Source organism: Vipera berus (assembly GCF_964194415.1).
Source record: "Vipera berus genome assembly, chromosome: 2".
Taxonomy (NCBI): Eukaryota; Metazoa; Chordata; class Lepidosauria; order Squamata; family Viperidae; genus Vipera; species Vipera berus.
Window position 1 is genome coordinate 153,474,841 of NC_138203.1, and position 14,770 is coordinate 153,489,610.

Here is a 14,770-nt window from a genome sequence, read left to right on the forward strand (position 1 = left end):
TTTATAGTGCTATGATGATGGCTGGGGGATGCTACACAACAGCTTCTTTGTAGCACACACCCCCTCCGCCATTGTTGTAAAGATATAAATTCACTAATGCAGAAATGACCTTCTTTTAATAACATGCATCTTTCCCACTTTTCCTCTTAGAGAAGAAAGTCAACCCTATACTTCATGGGGTATGCAGTTCACTAAGAGAGATATTCAGCTCTTTAGTCTCCCCTCTTTATATATTTATTTGCTAGATTTTTATCCCACCTTTGTTACGTTCATCTCTCATCTTCTCATCAACCTCCAGCCAGATATATAATGCTGCCATCAGATACAATAGTAGCTCTGGCTTCAACTTGTTTACTTTCCATCTCACAACCCCGGAATCTGCCTCAATTTCCTGAAAAATATTATCCTGCCACCCCAAAGTAAGCCTCCAATTTTCCCCTCAATACATGCAGTGAGAGAGCTGCCCATTCAAATAAAAGGGCTTCTTACCTATATTGAGAGAGTGAAGATAAGCCAGACCAGACATGGTCTGCTGTAAGAGGGTGATTGGTTGCAAGCCATGATTGCCAAAGTCCTTCTGTTCCAAATACTAAAAGTACACATAGACAAAATCAGATTGAGATTAACATTGCAATGCTTGGCAGTCTTTCTAGAAAGCAGACCGAGCAGTAAGTTTGCATTTGATTGGGCTGAGTAACTTCTGGAAGAGAGTCCCAAAGGTGCTCTTCCAAAAGGCAACTGAACTTTCTTGGGTTTTTTCCTTGTAAACATTTCACTTCTCATCCAAGAACCTTCTTCGGTTCTGACTGAACTGAACCATTCCGTCAGAACTGAAGAAGCTTCTTGGATGAGAAGCAAAATATTTTCAAGGAAAAAAAACAAAACCTGGGACAACCATGACTTGGATGTTTTGAGCATCTCCACAGACTTTTCTGTAGGAGAGGTAACCAAATGACCTTTGGGTGTTTGGACTACAATTCCCATAAAATGTGTAACCCATAAAGTAGCAGTAGAGTTGGGAAATGAATGAATCTGGTGTCAATCGGTAGGGACCTGCTCTGGAAAGTTTGGGTCCGAAAAATCAAGTTACACAGCTGTGTAATTGGAACGAGGCAAAAACAGAGGAAACAAGATTCTCTTGTAGAGCCGTAAATTCAGAGACTCCATCAGACCACAGCAGATTTGACACGGAGAGATGCCCAAAGGGAGACAGGAGAGGAGAAGCAGCAGAAGACTGGCCCGGAGGCACTGGGCAGGAAAAGGAGGAAGAGGTAGCCTAAGGAGACAAGGGACCTAGGAGTCAATGGAAGAAGAGATAGAGAGCAAGAGATATAAGAGGCAAAGCTTTCAAATTAAAGGAGAGGCAAAAAGATTCCTAGTGAGTGAGATGCAAAGGGGAGGAAATCTCAGAACTATGCCTGCTACCTACAGATAACAAGGGAGGAGACAGCTTGGGGGTGCAATGAGATTTGTTTTGGTTGGCCCACTCAACCAATGTGCCAAAGGTGCTTTTTCAAAAGGCAACTGGAGACTTCAGGTTTACCTCCTGCAAGGTGGCGGCGCAGAGTTCCAGAGCAATGTACTGGAACTGGCGGTCCCGCTCTGTGCAGAAATAGCGGATTACATTAGGGTGTTCATCAGATTCACGGAGCAGCTGGACCTCCCGGTCAGCAAAACTGAAACATTCAGGGAGAATTCTCTTCACAGCCACATCTCTGTTGTCAAATGTGCCCCTGTGAATATTCCAACATACAAGGGGGCAATGACTTAACATTCATCCATGAAGTCAGTTAGGATCTCACCTCTAACATGGCATTAAGAAGCTTACAACAGTATTTCAAGAGAATTTTAATCTGGCTTAGAAGGAAGAATATCCTAGGCCGTGGATATATTTATTTGGGGCGGGGGCAGGGCTGGTTGTAGTATTACAAGGAGGACACTGTCAAAGGGTAGTTTATTTTTCTAACCTGAAAATAAAAAGTGACATGGGTAGCCGAGAGACACACTGTGCAAAGTTCTTAAGTGTAAAGCCACAGGGTAAAACTATTTTTCCTTTGTCTCTGGAAGAATCTTTCTGCTAAGGAAGTATGATGGGAAAGGAAGTGAAAAAATTGCCAGGGCTACAATAAACAAACAGGGATACCGCCTGAGTCCCTTCTAAGTTTGAATGAACAGGGAAGGCAGATTGCGTCATCCACGTATAATTTCACAGCACTCCCAAAAGCACAGATAATTGGAGCAAGTGTGGTGCATTTAGCAGCACATTTCAGGTATCTGGAGGGGCATGCTGAAAAGAAGATCAGGACCCGTGTGCCATCGTTCATTCTAGAATGTATAAAATGGAACAACAGATCTAAGTTACAGGGAGGCAGATTCTGACTGAACATTAGGAAAAGCAGGTGGACTGTGGGATCAGTAACCCAGAAAAGGGATGGTGGATAGGTTCTGTTCAGTCACGTATTAATTTAAGTTCTTAAACTGAGCCACATTTGATGGCCTAAAGCAGGGGTCCCCAAGCCTCAGGCCCTGGTCTGCAGCCCACTAGGAACCAGGCTGCACAAGCAAGCAAAGCCTCATCCACACATGCGCAAGATCCAGGCAGCATGCGAGATCAGCCCCCCTCTGGTTTGTGGAAAAGCCGCCCTCCACGGAACCAGTCCCCGATGCCCAAAAGGTTGGGGGCCACTGGGCCTAGTTCACACAATTAGTACAAAGGTAGATCAACACGGATTTTATGCTATGAAATAAAATTTAAGAAAGGCTGGTCTCTCTCAACAATATACAGGCAGTCCTCGACTTATGACAATGGAGCCTGGAATTTTGTTACAAGTCACTGCGGCTGTAAGTCAAGGCACCATGTGAGCAGATTTGATTTTACCACCATTTTTACAATGGTCTTAAAGTGAGTTACCATGGTTGAAATATGTGGTTCTTAAGTGAATCATGTGATTGTTAAGTGAATCCAGCCTATTGGTGTTGCTGGAAAAATGGCAAAAACCATAGCAAACTGTGATCCTGTGACTGCGGAACACAGCAACTGATTGTAAATGGTTGCCAAATACCCAAAATGCAAACACGTGACTGCAGGGGAGGGCAGTTGTAACTTTGAGGATGGGTCATAAGTAACTTCTCTTAAATTTGTCATAACTTCAAACAATCATTAAAGAACCGGTCTTAAGTTCAGGATTACCTGTATAAAGCTGCATGGATATCTGTCTAGTTATATTAATTTGTTGTAAATGCATCAATGAAACATTAGATTATGAAATATTTCCTGAAAATGTATCTTTTTGTTTTACCTATAAACAATTGTTCCCTCGGCTCCATGTCCAAGGACATCCTTTGGATTGAATGAAATCTTTCCAACCACAATGGTGCCTGACTTTCCATCTGAAAATCCATGAAAGAGGAAGAAAAAGAACCACATAATACACATCTCAGTATCTGTTTAAAGCATCAACTCCAAAAGCCAAGACAAAGGTATAAAAGGAATTTTTTTCTGAGGCAGTCGAGACTTCAAAGGCAACAACGGCAATTCAAATATACTAAAGAAACAAATGCTAAAGTAGCATCAATAAGACGGCAGCTCATGGACTTAAGATTTTGTTAACCTGCACTGCTGCAGCACAGCTTCCCTCACCTGGTGTAGTCTAGATATGTTGCGATTTCAGTTCTCATGATGCCTAATCAGCATGGCTATTATGCATGATTTCTAACAATTATGGGGATTGAATTCCAATCCAATCAGAATAGAGCTGGAAAGGACCCTGGAGGTCTTCTAGTCCAGCCCCCTGCTCAAGCAGGAGACCCTACACAGTGGCTGTCTAGTCTCTTCTTAAAAATCTCCAGTGATGGAGTGCACACAACGTCTGAAAACAAGCTGTTCCACTGGTTAATTTTTCTCACTGTCTGGAAATTTCTCCTTAGTTTTAGATTGGTTCTCTCCTTAAGTAGTTTCTATCCATTGCTTCTTGTTCTGCCATCAGCTGCTTTGGAGAATAGATGGACACCCCCCCCCTTTCAATCCAGAAAGGATCCAGACAAAAAAAGTTGCTGAATCAACTTTCTAACCCTTCACCTGAAGATAACAAATCCTGAAATGTTCCCATTAGGTTGAGAAACATTGTACAGTGGAGGACCTGTGCTAGAGAAGACGCACGCTGGCTTACTGGACAAATTGTATGAGGTTTTCATCTAGTGTTCAAAATCAGATTAGATCACACTAATACAAATCTGAACTTAAAAAATATCACACACACAGTGCCTGAGCCCCCAACTCTGACCCACTAGGCTTGATGGGAAATATCATTAATCAAAATCCCACTGGGGAAAAAAAAAACTTCGACGAGTTTTAGCACCTCCTTCAGGTTCGGTGGAAAGGCAGCTTCCAACATCAGAGGCAGAGAGATTGGAGTACGCAGAGTGGTTTGACGTCTTTGGCGACATATTTGGTGAACTGGTGGCTGAGCCATCTTGCCTGACACAAGAACCTTCCAGAAGTTCTGCCTCAGGAGGAAGATCTATGGGAGGTCTGAAAGGCTGTTGCTTCAACAACTGTAGCTTCTCTTCTATCTGTTTCTGGAACTGCTGGTGCTGTTGCTGATGATGCATGCTCTTAAAAGAATAAAAATAATCTTAAGCAACATGAATGAGCTTAAAAGAGTTCACAGGGCCCTCTCTTTCCTTTCCCCCCTTCAATCATGCTTTCAATGCCATATGCAGTTAATTCTGGGAACAGTGATACTAAGAGGCTGGGAGACACTTGGTTGAGGAAATCTTCTGAAAAGCCTCAACAGTACTACATTCATTGATATAAAGGTGTGCTATGTAATGATTAAGTAGAATATCATTGTTGGCTTTAATTTTCATACCAGACTGCCCAACTCCATAGAAGTTTAATTTCACGTGTTTTCAACGATATAGAAAATTCTTGGTAAATCCAAAATAGAGGTTTTTTTTAATTAAAAATATTTATTTTACTTTTCACTAAGAAAGCAGAAATTGTTTGACCTGGAATGTCTAAGGGGTTCCTTGTCAAAAACCTGAACATATCTATATCTTCTTATCTATGCCCAACCATTTACTGTTGTTATATTATTAAGACATGGTTTAAGACTTCATAAAATTATTTCAAACATTGATACAGGCAGTCCTTGACTAACAACAGTTCGTTTAGTGACCGATCAAAGTTACAGAGGCACTGAAAAAAGTGACTTATGACCATTTTTCACACTTATGACCATTGGAGATCCCCCATGGTCACGTGAATAAAATTTGGATGCTTGGCAACCAAAAATATTTATGACGGTTGCAGTGTCCCAGGGTCATGGGATCCCCTTTTGCGACCTTCTGACAAGCAAAGTCAATGGGGGAGCCAGATTCACTTAACAACTTTGTTACTAACAACAACTGCAGTGATACATTTAATAAATGTGGCAAGGAAGGTCATAAAATGGGGCAAAACACGCAACAAATGTCTCACTTTAACAGCATAAATTTTGTGGATATAAGTCAAGGACTTCCTGTACTGCTTTAAAATGATGATTACACACCTACCATGGGGTAGGTAATAACAAAGGCTACCCAGCCAACAACCAGGAAAGTGCTCAAGAGAACGGTGGCGAAGTCCTTCAGGATGGAATCCACCGGAGCCTCTGGTCGGGTCGTGGTTTGGCTGGTTGTCTCTGCAGGCGGCTCCGGAACAGGGTGGGGCAAATTCTTCTCGGGACTTCCAGCCATATTAATTGCCTGAGAAGCAAGAACCACAGTTTGACTGCTCCCCTCTCTGCCACGACAGCTTTGATGCTTACAATGCAGTGTAAGTTTCTTTCTTGAACAGTTAGGTAAAGGTAAAGGTAAAGGCATGTTCCCCTGCACATGCGTGCTAGTCGTTTCCGACTCTAGGGGCCGGTACTCATCTCCGTTTCAAAGCCGAAGAGCCAGCGCTTGTCCGAGGACGTCTCCGTGGTCATGTGGCCGGCATGATTAGACACCAAAGGCGCACGGAACGCTGTTACCTTCCCACCGTAGTGGTCCCTATTTTTCTACTTGCATTTTTTACGTGCTTTCGAACTGCTAGGTTGGTAGAAGCTGGGACGAGTAACAGGCACTCACTCTGTTACACGGCACTCGGGATTCGACCCGCCAAACTGCCGACCTTCTGATCAACAAGCTCAGCGTCCTAACCCACTGAGCCACCGCATCCCTAACAGTTAGTATACAGTTAAGAGAAAATAATGCAAAGATACAATTTTCAGCCTTGCTAAGAGGGTATGAAAACTGTCCCCAGCAAACAATATACCCAAGTGAACATTACAAGCTTTCAAGGATTAGGTGTAATGTTGACAGTTTCACAACATTTCAGATTTATGAGAATTATTTTTGTTCCGTTCTAAATTCAGTGTAGAAATTAGCCAACTCCCTCCTACCAGTAGTGGATCTGTTTCTTCTGTTTACTTTACAATATGGGCTACCAATATTTCTTAACTGGACCTTTCACTCTCACATATGGCCCTCAGTGAACTCTCACCCAGAGGTCAGGCATGGTTAATTTAACTCCTGCAGGGCTCCTAACCTCTGAAGATATAACTGGGGTCCTTACCATTTTACATAGGAAGCCCGTCCACCCTTGATCTCCTAGTCCTGTGCGAGACCTATAGAATCACTGGTTCTGGCCAAGAGGGCCGCGCAGGGGTAGGCAAACCTTGGTTCTTTTATGACTCATGGACTTCAACTCCCAGAATTCCTGGCTCAGGAATTCTGGGAGTTGAAGTCCACGAGTCATAAAAGAGCCAAGGTTGCCTTCCCCTGTCTAATGCAACGATTCTATTTTGAAGTGGAATAGTCACTTCTCTTTGTAAATGTGCTCAAACAAACAAACAAACAAACCTCTTCAAAAACTTTTTTGTCTGAATCTGCCGGGATCACATTTTCCTGACGTTTTGGCAAGTTGCTTGGAAATTTCTCCAGGATCCTGGTTGAGGCTGATAATGGGGTCTCATGATGCCCTTCAAATAGGAATATGGTCTCTGTTATTCCCAAAGGAAAAGAAAATGTCCACGAAACAGTTTCACACAGTCTACCTTCATTTGAATGGCTCAAAAATATGGCAGCATGATCAAGAGCACAAGAAAACGAGGAACAGTCCCAGTTAGATGACCAAAGCTTAATTTAACTCAGAATTCAATTTCCAAGAGTGGCCAATTTCTTGGAAGCCAATAACAGTCCTTTCTTGTTATTTGTTCCCAAGGCTGGTTGTGTCTGACTACTGAGGTTCCACTCAGCTCTCATTGTAGCAGTCACTCATACAGTTGCTTTTTAAGACTAGAATCTGTACTGTTCCAGAAGTTGGTTGTCATCTCTTCCCAGCATCCCTCCTCATTTTTTTTAATTTTTTTTTAAATCCCATTTATATCCCGCCCTTCTCCGAAGACTCAGGGCGGCTTACAATCTAAAGCACAAGTCAATGTGCTTAGCAATAGCCTTCATTCTATGTATATGCCTACTTATTAGGGCTTTCGACCCCCACAAGCGGCATTATTACAAAGTCAGCTTAATTGCCCCCAACAATCTGGGTCCTCATTTTACCTACCTCGGAAGGATGGAAGGCTGAGTCAACCTTGAGCCTGGTGGGATGCGAACCTGCACTAATTGCAGGCAGCTGGGGTTACTTAAGGAGGCATTAGCCCACTGCTCCACCAAGGCTCCACCAAGGCTCTCATTGACCAGGTGAGCTGAGAATGCTGGGCAGTTGTAGTTCTGCAAATATCCAGAGCCAAAAGTTCTTTACACCAGTCTAAGAGTTTACCCCTCTCACTTAAAAGAGAGAGCAACCATGATGTATTTTGGTTCTGAATTCTATTGTGGAATACTTCTGTGGAATAGTTGCCTAAGAGCTGTGGTGGCACAGTGACTGCTAGCAGATCGATTCTCACTGGCTTAAGGTTGACTCAGCCTTCCACTCTTTGGTAAAATGAGGACCCAGATTGTTGGGGGCAATAGGCTGACTGTGTGAACCACTTACAGAGGGCTGTAAACTTTTGTGAAGCGGTATAGAAATCTATTGCTATATTGTATCCTTTACATTAATACCCAGGATTTGAAAAGAATCACGTGGCTAGTTCATTAAAACTTCAGATCCGGTTTTCAACTTACTGATAGCATATGAACTCAACAAGTCAGAAGCTCAGATGTAACTCTGCAGCATGCTTTTGTACTTCATAATAATGTTATTATACTTAAACGGACTTTTTCCCTTCAAAGTTCCCCTTCCTCACACATATTTTGCAAAAGTCAGAAATGCAGAGAACTTTAAATTAAACAAGTTATAATGTGGTAGCAATTGACAGGCTTCTACAAAAGTACTTTATTTGTGCATTATTGTTAGTATATTCACAGAAAAGAGAATTTTATAATTTCCCCATCTCTTGTTTATTAAAAATCCATCAAAAAAAGAAAATGGAAACGCAGTTGGGTTTTACTTGAACAGTAGTATGCTTCAAGAATGTAATACTTATTTTAACTTTGCATTTTGTTCACCAGAGGGCAGTATAATGTAGAGAAAGCCTTTCAGGTACCTATTAAAAGCCAGTGGTTCCTCGGATAATGGAGTCCTTTCTTTGATTTAAATCCAGGCTGAAACCTTAGATCAGTACTTGGGGTGATCACACATTCTTCAATGGTGACCCCTTGTATTTTGGGGCCTTCTATCAATGGAATGGGACTTCCCCGAGGCTAGAGGAAGAGAGAGGAAGGACGACAAAAATGTGGAATCTTTAGCTACAGGAATGGAACGTTTAATACTTTTACAAATGTTAAAACAAAATAAACGTGTCCGTGGATTTAAACACTGCACATTTCTGCATAGCTCTGTGGAATTCACACAGTTTTCCATTTTTTGTCACTCAGTTGGGGGATGGGCAGCTTATGCTTTTCAGAAATTTGGAACTGTCATTCACACGAGCCAATGCTGCCAGTCACGCTGGCAAGAATTCCTAAACATGGCATCCAAAACATGTGGGGTCACCAGGTAGCTTACATTAGACTTAAGAAATCCAAGTATTTTTTTTTCTTTAATTAAACCGAATAAAGGGAAATAAACGTAATTCATTAAATATACTGGGTATAAATCCAAACTGCGGTAGAATAGGCAAAGAAGCCGGAGATCTGAATTGTGGGTTACATCAGCTCTGCACGCTTACCATAATAGCCACTCCTTCGTGTACCATCGATGGCGAAGCATATAAGCCAGTAGAGTATTTCCCTACATAAAGGGTTGGCCTAGAGGAAGAACATTGGGAATCAGGAAGAAAAAGTTAATAGTGCCATGCCTATATTATGCAGCTGGACCAACAGGCACAGTGCCCGAGGCTTATACAAATGTTTTACGTTAAGAAAGATCGTGAAAATAGGGAAACAATGAAGGAAACTTTGCCTTGAAATTGTCCTTGGAAATAAACAGAAATGGACACTTGAATGGAACCTATTGTTATGGGTCCTCAAATGAAAGAAGAGACTGACTGAAGAACTGCAGGTTGTCCTTGACTTACGACCACAAGTGGAACCAGAATTTCCACTGCTAAGCAAGGCAGTTGTTAAATGCATCGTGTCCGATTTTACGGCATTGTTTGTGATGGTCGTTAACTGAATCACTGCAGTTAAGTGAATCATGTGGTCATTAAGTGAATCTGGCTTCCCCCATTAACTTTGCTTGTTGGAAGCCAACTGGGAAGGTCGTAAATGGTGTTCACATGATCCTGAGATGCTACAGCCATTGTAAATACATGCCAAGCACTCAAATTTTGATCATGTGAGCAGGATGCTGCTGCAAAACCACTTTTAAGTTATTTTTTTTCCTGGCACTGAAAATTTAAACAGTCACGAAATGAATGGTTGTAAGTCAAGGACTATCTGTATACATCCAGGATTACATTGATTGGCCTAGGCTTATTATTGCAGAAAAGCCTTGCAAAGATCAGCGTGCCAAGGAATTACCAAGGTCTTAATGCAGACTTGAACAATGCACACCCTCTCCTTTCCTTCTTTCTCTCTCTTTTTCAGTTATACATCATCACCTGTAAATATTGTTCTCAACATATTTATGCTTACTAGGCCAATATGCATTCACAAAAAACAGGACAGATTAGAAAGAACAAGCAAGTTTTAAATGTGGAACTTTTTCCCAGTTTCTGGGTAACATCTGGCAGTACCACCTCTATATGGAAATTATTAGAGTTTTTTTCAAGTGCCACAAAAGGGTGGTAACATTTTTTTTGTATGGATTAACTATTGGCACAGCCTGGATTTTCCTTGCATCCATGCCTGTGTCACACACATTTATTTATTTATTTATTTATTTTTGGGACTTATATGCCGCCCTATCTCCCAAAGGACTCAGGGTGGCTTACAACAATAAAAAACAATACAAAAATTAAAAAACGAATTAAATAACAGCCCCAAAATAAATCAACTACAGTTAAAAATTAAAACATATTTAAAAACCCATCATCAATCCAGGTCAGCCTGATGGAAGAGAAAAGTTTTGAGGTCGCGGCGAAAGGACCGGAGGTCCGGGGCCATCCAAAGCTCAAGGGGGAGTTGATTCCAGAGGGCTGGTGCTCCCACAGAGAAGGCCCTCCCCCTGGGGGTCGCCAGCCGACATTGTCTGGCCGACGGCACCCTGAGGAGGCCCTCTCTGTGTGAGCGCACTGGGCGATGGGAAGTCGTCCCCGGTAGCAGACGGTTGTGTGCAACATACACACAACCAGTACATATGGCTCACTGCATTAGGACCACTGATGTAGTGAACAATGCACCCAGCCATGATCGTTAAAGGCTGCCCTCAAACTATGTCCTAGAGCAGGGGTCTTCAAACTTGGCCCTTTTATGACTTGTGGACTTCAACTCCCAGAATTCCTCAGCCAGGCACGCTGGTGAGGAATTCTGGGAGTTGAAGTCCACAAGTCATAAAAGGGCCAAGTTTGAAGACCCCTGTCCTAGAGAGACATTCAGGCCTCAGGCAAAACAGTCCCCACCTAACCCTTTGCCTAAATGTCTACCACACCTGTCTACATCTGCAGGGTTTTATTCAAACTGCATAGGAGATATCCTTGCAACAGAAAGCAAATGTTGGATTTCTATTTGCATCTTTTGCGGCCCTATGCAGCAGCTTATTTTTGCTCTTATTTGGGGTTGGTGTTAACGCTGCCTGTTGAGTTTCTCATGAGCAAGTCTTAATAATGGCAAGAGAAGAGGCATCTGGAGCCTAGGATATTTGAATTCTTTTTAACACGAATTGCTCTTCATCTGTAACCCATAAAGTAAAATGAAACAGCACAAAATTTCTGTTGTTAAGTGAGTTTTGCCCCATTTTACGACCTTTCTTGCTACAGTTGTTAAGTGAACCACTGCCACTGTTAATAACACAATTGTTAAGTGTATCTGGCTTCCCCATTGGCTGTGCTTGTCAGAGGTCACAAAAAGCGATCGCATGACCGAGTGACGCTGCAACCATCACAATTCGTGCCAGTCGCCAAGCACCCCAATTTTGATCACGTAACCACGGGGATGCTGCAACAGTTGTCAGTGTGAAAAAGGGACATAAGTCACTTTTTCCAGTGTCCTTGTAACTTGAACGGTCACTAAATGAACTGTCGTAAGTCAAGGACTACCTATAAAGGGAGACCGTATTTGAATCCCATACTGAATCAGATAGACTACTGTGTTGTGATTCAGGGTCAGCCTGTGGGTTTGGCAGTTGGGTCGGACGACTCAGAGGAGGAGGAGGAGGGGGGTGTTGAAGAGCTTGCTGAGGGGATTGGACAGCTTGATGAGAGCCCCCAGCCAGGCCCCTCTCATCTGGTCACGATGCAGACCCAGCTGTTTGAGCCTGACAGCGTGGATGAAGATGACCCACAGCTGGCCCTGTTCAAGGACGCCTGACGCAGGAGGCAGTCAGTCAGGAGTAAACAGAGGAAGGCAATGGGGCTTCTCGGAAGGAGGCACAGAGAGGCCACGCCCTGAACTGTATTTAAGGGGAATGTGTGGGAGGGCTGGTTTGCTGAAGGCAACCGCTTGGATTGTTCCTGCTTCTTAGCTCGTGTTTTATGGTTGGTGTCTTGTCTTGCTCTGTTTTATGTGAATAAATTTGGCAGGCGTAATTCCAGCCTCTTGCCGTTTGTAGAGGGGTTGTCCCTGCCTTTTCTGCAGGGCCGGTAGCAGGCTGGTACAGAACATACTGAATCCCTGCAAGAGAATGACTGAGCTGTTCTGATAACACTAAGTGCACAATTTTTGACAAACAACCAAACAGGCCATGACTGGGAGAAAAAGCCTCTTACACTCACATTAGTTTGCTTTTGGCCTCCGTTTCTTTGGGAAATGGATATTTCCACTTAGTGATGCGCCCAACTTCACCGGACATAAATGTCAAGTAGCGCAGGGTTTCTACTCCCACGTTGGTGTGCATCACTTTCCATAAGCCTTCCCGCTGCCAGATGTAAAAAGCTACAACAGGGGAGCCGTAATTCTGGATCCACAAGACATCCCCCGACTCACTGTCCACGGTCACCACTAGTCCATCTCCATTAGATGCGAAGTGAGACATTTCTGGAATGGACACAGATAAAAACCAACACATCTTCACAATTAGGCAAAACAAGACGTCATTGCCGCAGCCTGCAAGTACAGAAGGATTAATATTCTTACTATATTGGGCGTCTTCTTCAGGCAACGTTGCTGCATAGTTGAAGTAAGTGGCATTCCAGCGGAGTTCCTTACTCTTGGTGTCGTACATGGTGATGGTATACTCTGTTGACAGGAAAACAAGGGCAGTGATGGCGAACCTTTTAGAGACCGAGTGCCCAAACTACAACCCAAACCCCACTTATGTATCATCGGGTGCTGAGTGGGCGTGGCCCATTGGGTGGGTGTGGTCCATTGGGTGGGCGTGGCTGCGGTGGTAATGGCAGACTGGGTGGAACTAAAAAGTTCAATCCATAATTCCAACTTTGCGAGATCTTTTTTTTCCCCTGCGAGAAGTTGAAATTGATTGAACCTTTTTTTTTTGCACATGGCGACAGAGGCCTAAAGTGAAAAGGTTTTCTAAAACCCAGCTGAAGGCATAGGACTGGGGCGACGGCCTGCATGCCCACAGAGAGGGCTCTGCGTGCCACCTGTGGCACGCGTGCCATAGGTTCGCCATGACGGTCCTAGGGATTCCAGGATGGCAGCCTAAATAAAGGACTTCAGTATGAGCATCTCCCTTTGGAATGGCTTGGCTTTCAAAACCTGCTTACCTGTTCGACCAAGATACAGCAGTGAAGTAGATGGGCACAAGCTTTCAGCAAATGAAGAGGTTAAAGTCTGCTGTTTTTCTCCTGTTGCAAGGTCTACTACATACCAGCTGTCCTGCTTCTTCCCTAATAGTAAACATCAACATGAGCATAATTAAATTTGAAGGGAAGTAGTGCAGGTAGTCCTCAATTTACGACCATTTATTTAGTGACCATTCAAACTTACGTTGGTGCTGAAGAAATTACTTATGACCAGCGTTCCCCTGTTCAGGTAATAAGAATTCGAATTCTTGGCAACCAATATGTATTTATGATGGTTGCAGTGTCCTGGGGTCAAGTGATTTCCATTTGTGACTTTCCCAGCCAACTTCCTATTAGCAAAGTCAATAGGGGAAGCTGGAGTCACTTAATGACTTTGTGACTCACTTAACAACAGAGGTGATTCACTTAATAACCATGGCAAAAAAGTTCATAATTATAAATTGAATTGCTTATCAATGGAAGTTCCAGTTTCAGTCGTGGTCGTAAGCTGAAGACTACCTGTATTTTCAGAATCAGTTTCCTGCCTTTTAGCCACTGAGATATATACTTTATCATCTGAGTCTTCTATGAACACAAAACCACAGAAGCTCACAGCATTGGCAAAAATCCAGCCAATGAATTAACTGCTCAAGATTAAGTAAAATTCAGGTAATCCCAAAACAAACAAAAATCCCAAAGTCAAACAAGCAAAAAACCAACCCTACATAACTGCAATATGGAGACAGTTCTTGGTAGTCTGTCAAGCATAACGTACTCAGCACACAAAGGATTTCTAAATTAACTTCAGTGCATAAAAATGACAAAGTAATCTTTGGGTTGTTTCATAAGGAATTAGAAACTAGACTTAAACATGAGAACATATCCGAGGGGTGTAATGGAAAAAAAAATCCATGCAAGTATTCTGGAGGCGCATACCCTGTGTTTTATACTCACATAGAAACGCAATAAAATCCATGCAAATGTTATTTTTCAGAAGGAAACGGAACATTACCCATGTATAGAATTCCATCGGAACTGCGGCAAGGGGAGGCCTGGACAAGCTCTGGGATGGTGAATGGAAGTTTCTAGAATATAATTATTCATATTAGCCATCTTCACTTCATATCAAACATTTAGCGCAGATTGCAAGGTAAAGACAACTGAGGATTTCCATTTCAAAGCAGGTTGTTATTGCAGAGGATTTCCAGATCCTAGTTGTTCCATGTACGTCAATACCAATTAGCAATATCTGCAATCTGCATTTGCCTTGCATCACACAAAACGACAAAGATTTATATCAGCAGTAACTCTGCAGTATTAATCTTGGGTCAGTGGTACTTTCCCAGAAAAGAAGTATCTGTAAGTCTTCCTTTTTGGCCTATTTACTCTTGTATCCTTTTTGCTAAATATACGGTTTATCTCCCTTATTTTACTATCGATTGGAACTTTGTTCACAT

General features: G+C 42.7%; 1 protein-coding gene across 2 annotated transcripts in view; it reads right to left on the reverse strand.

Moving 5' to 3' along the window:
* ERN1 (endoplasmic reticulum to nucleus signaling 1) overlaps positions 1 to 14,770 on the reverse strand; it is a 79,465-nt gene that overhangs the window by 8,061 nt on the left and 56,634 nt on the right. Inside the window, exons 5-16 of one of the 2 annotated variants that reach the window (XM_081315826.1) lie at positions 14,326 to 14,398; positions 13,296 to 13,418; positions 12,706 to 12,807; positions 12,345 to 12,606; positions 9,201 to 9,279; positions 8,577 to 8,733; positions 6,889 to 7,007; positions 5,557 to 5,748; positions 4,359 to 4,614; positions 3,300 to 3,390; positions 1,544 to 1,733; positions 490 to 589 (exon numbers count right to left, since the gene is read on the reverse strand). In XM_081315826.1, the coding sequence (XP_081171952.1) occupies positions 490 to 589; positions 1,544 to 1,733; positions 3,300 to 3,390; positions 4,359 to 4,614; positions 5,557 to 5,748; positions 6,889 to 7,007; positions 8,577 to 8,733; positions 9,201 to 9,279; positions 12,345 to 12,606; positions 12,706 to 12,807; positions 13,296 to 13,418; positions 14,326 to 14,398 (1,744 nt within the window). Of the gene's footprint in view, positions 1 to 489; positions 590 to 1,543; positions 1,734 to 3,299; positions 3,391 to 4,358; positions 4,615 to 5,556; positions 5,749 to 6,888; positions 7,029 to 8,576; positions 8,734 to 9,200; positions 9,280 to 12,344; positions 12,607 to 12,705; positions 12,808 to 13,295; positions 13,419 to 14,325; positions 14,399 to 14,770 lie in introns of both variants that reach the window. The other variant, XM_081315825.1, reaches the window with a different exon arrangement.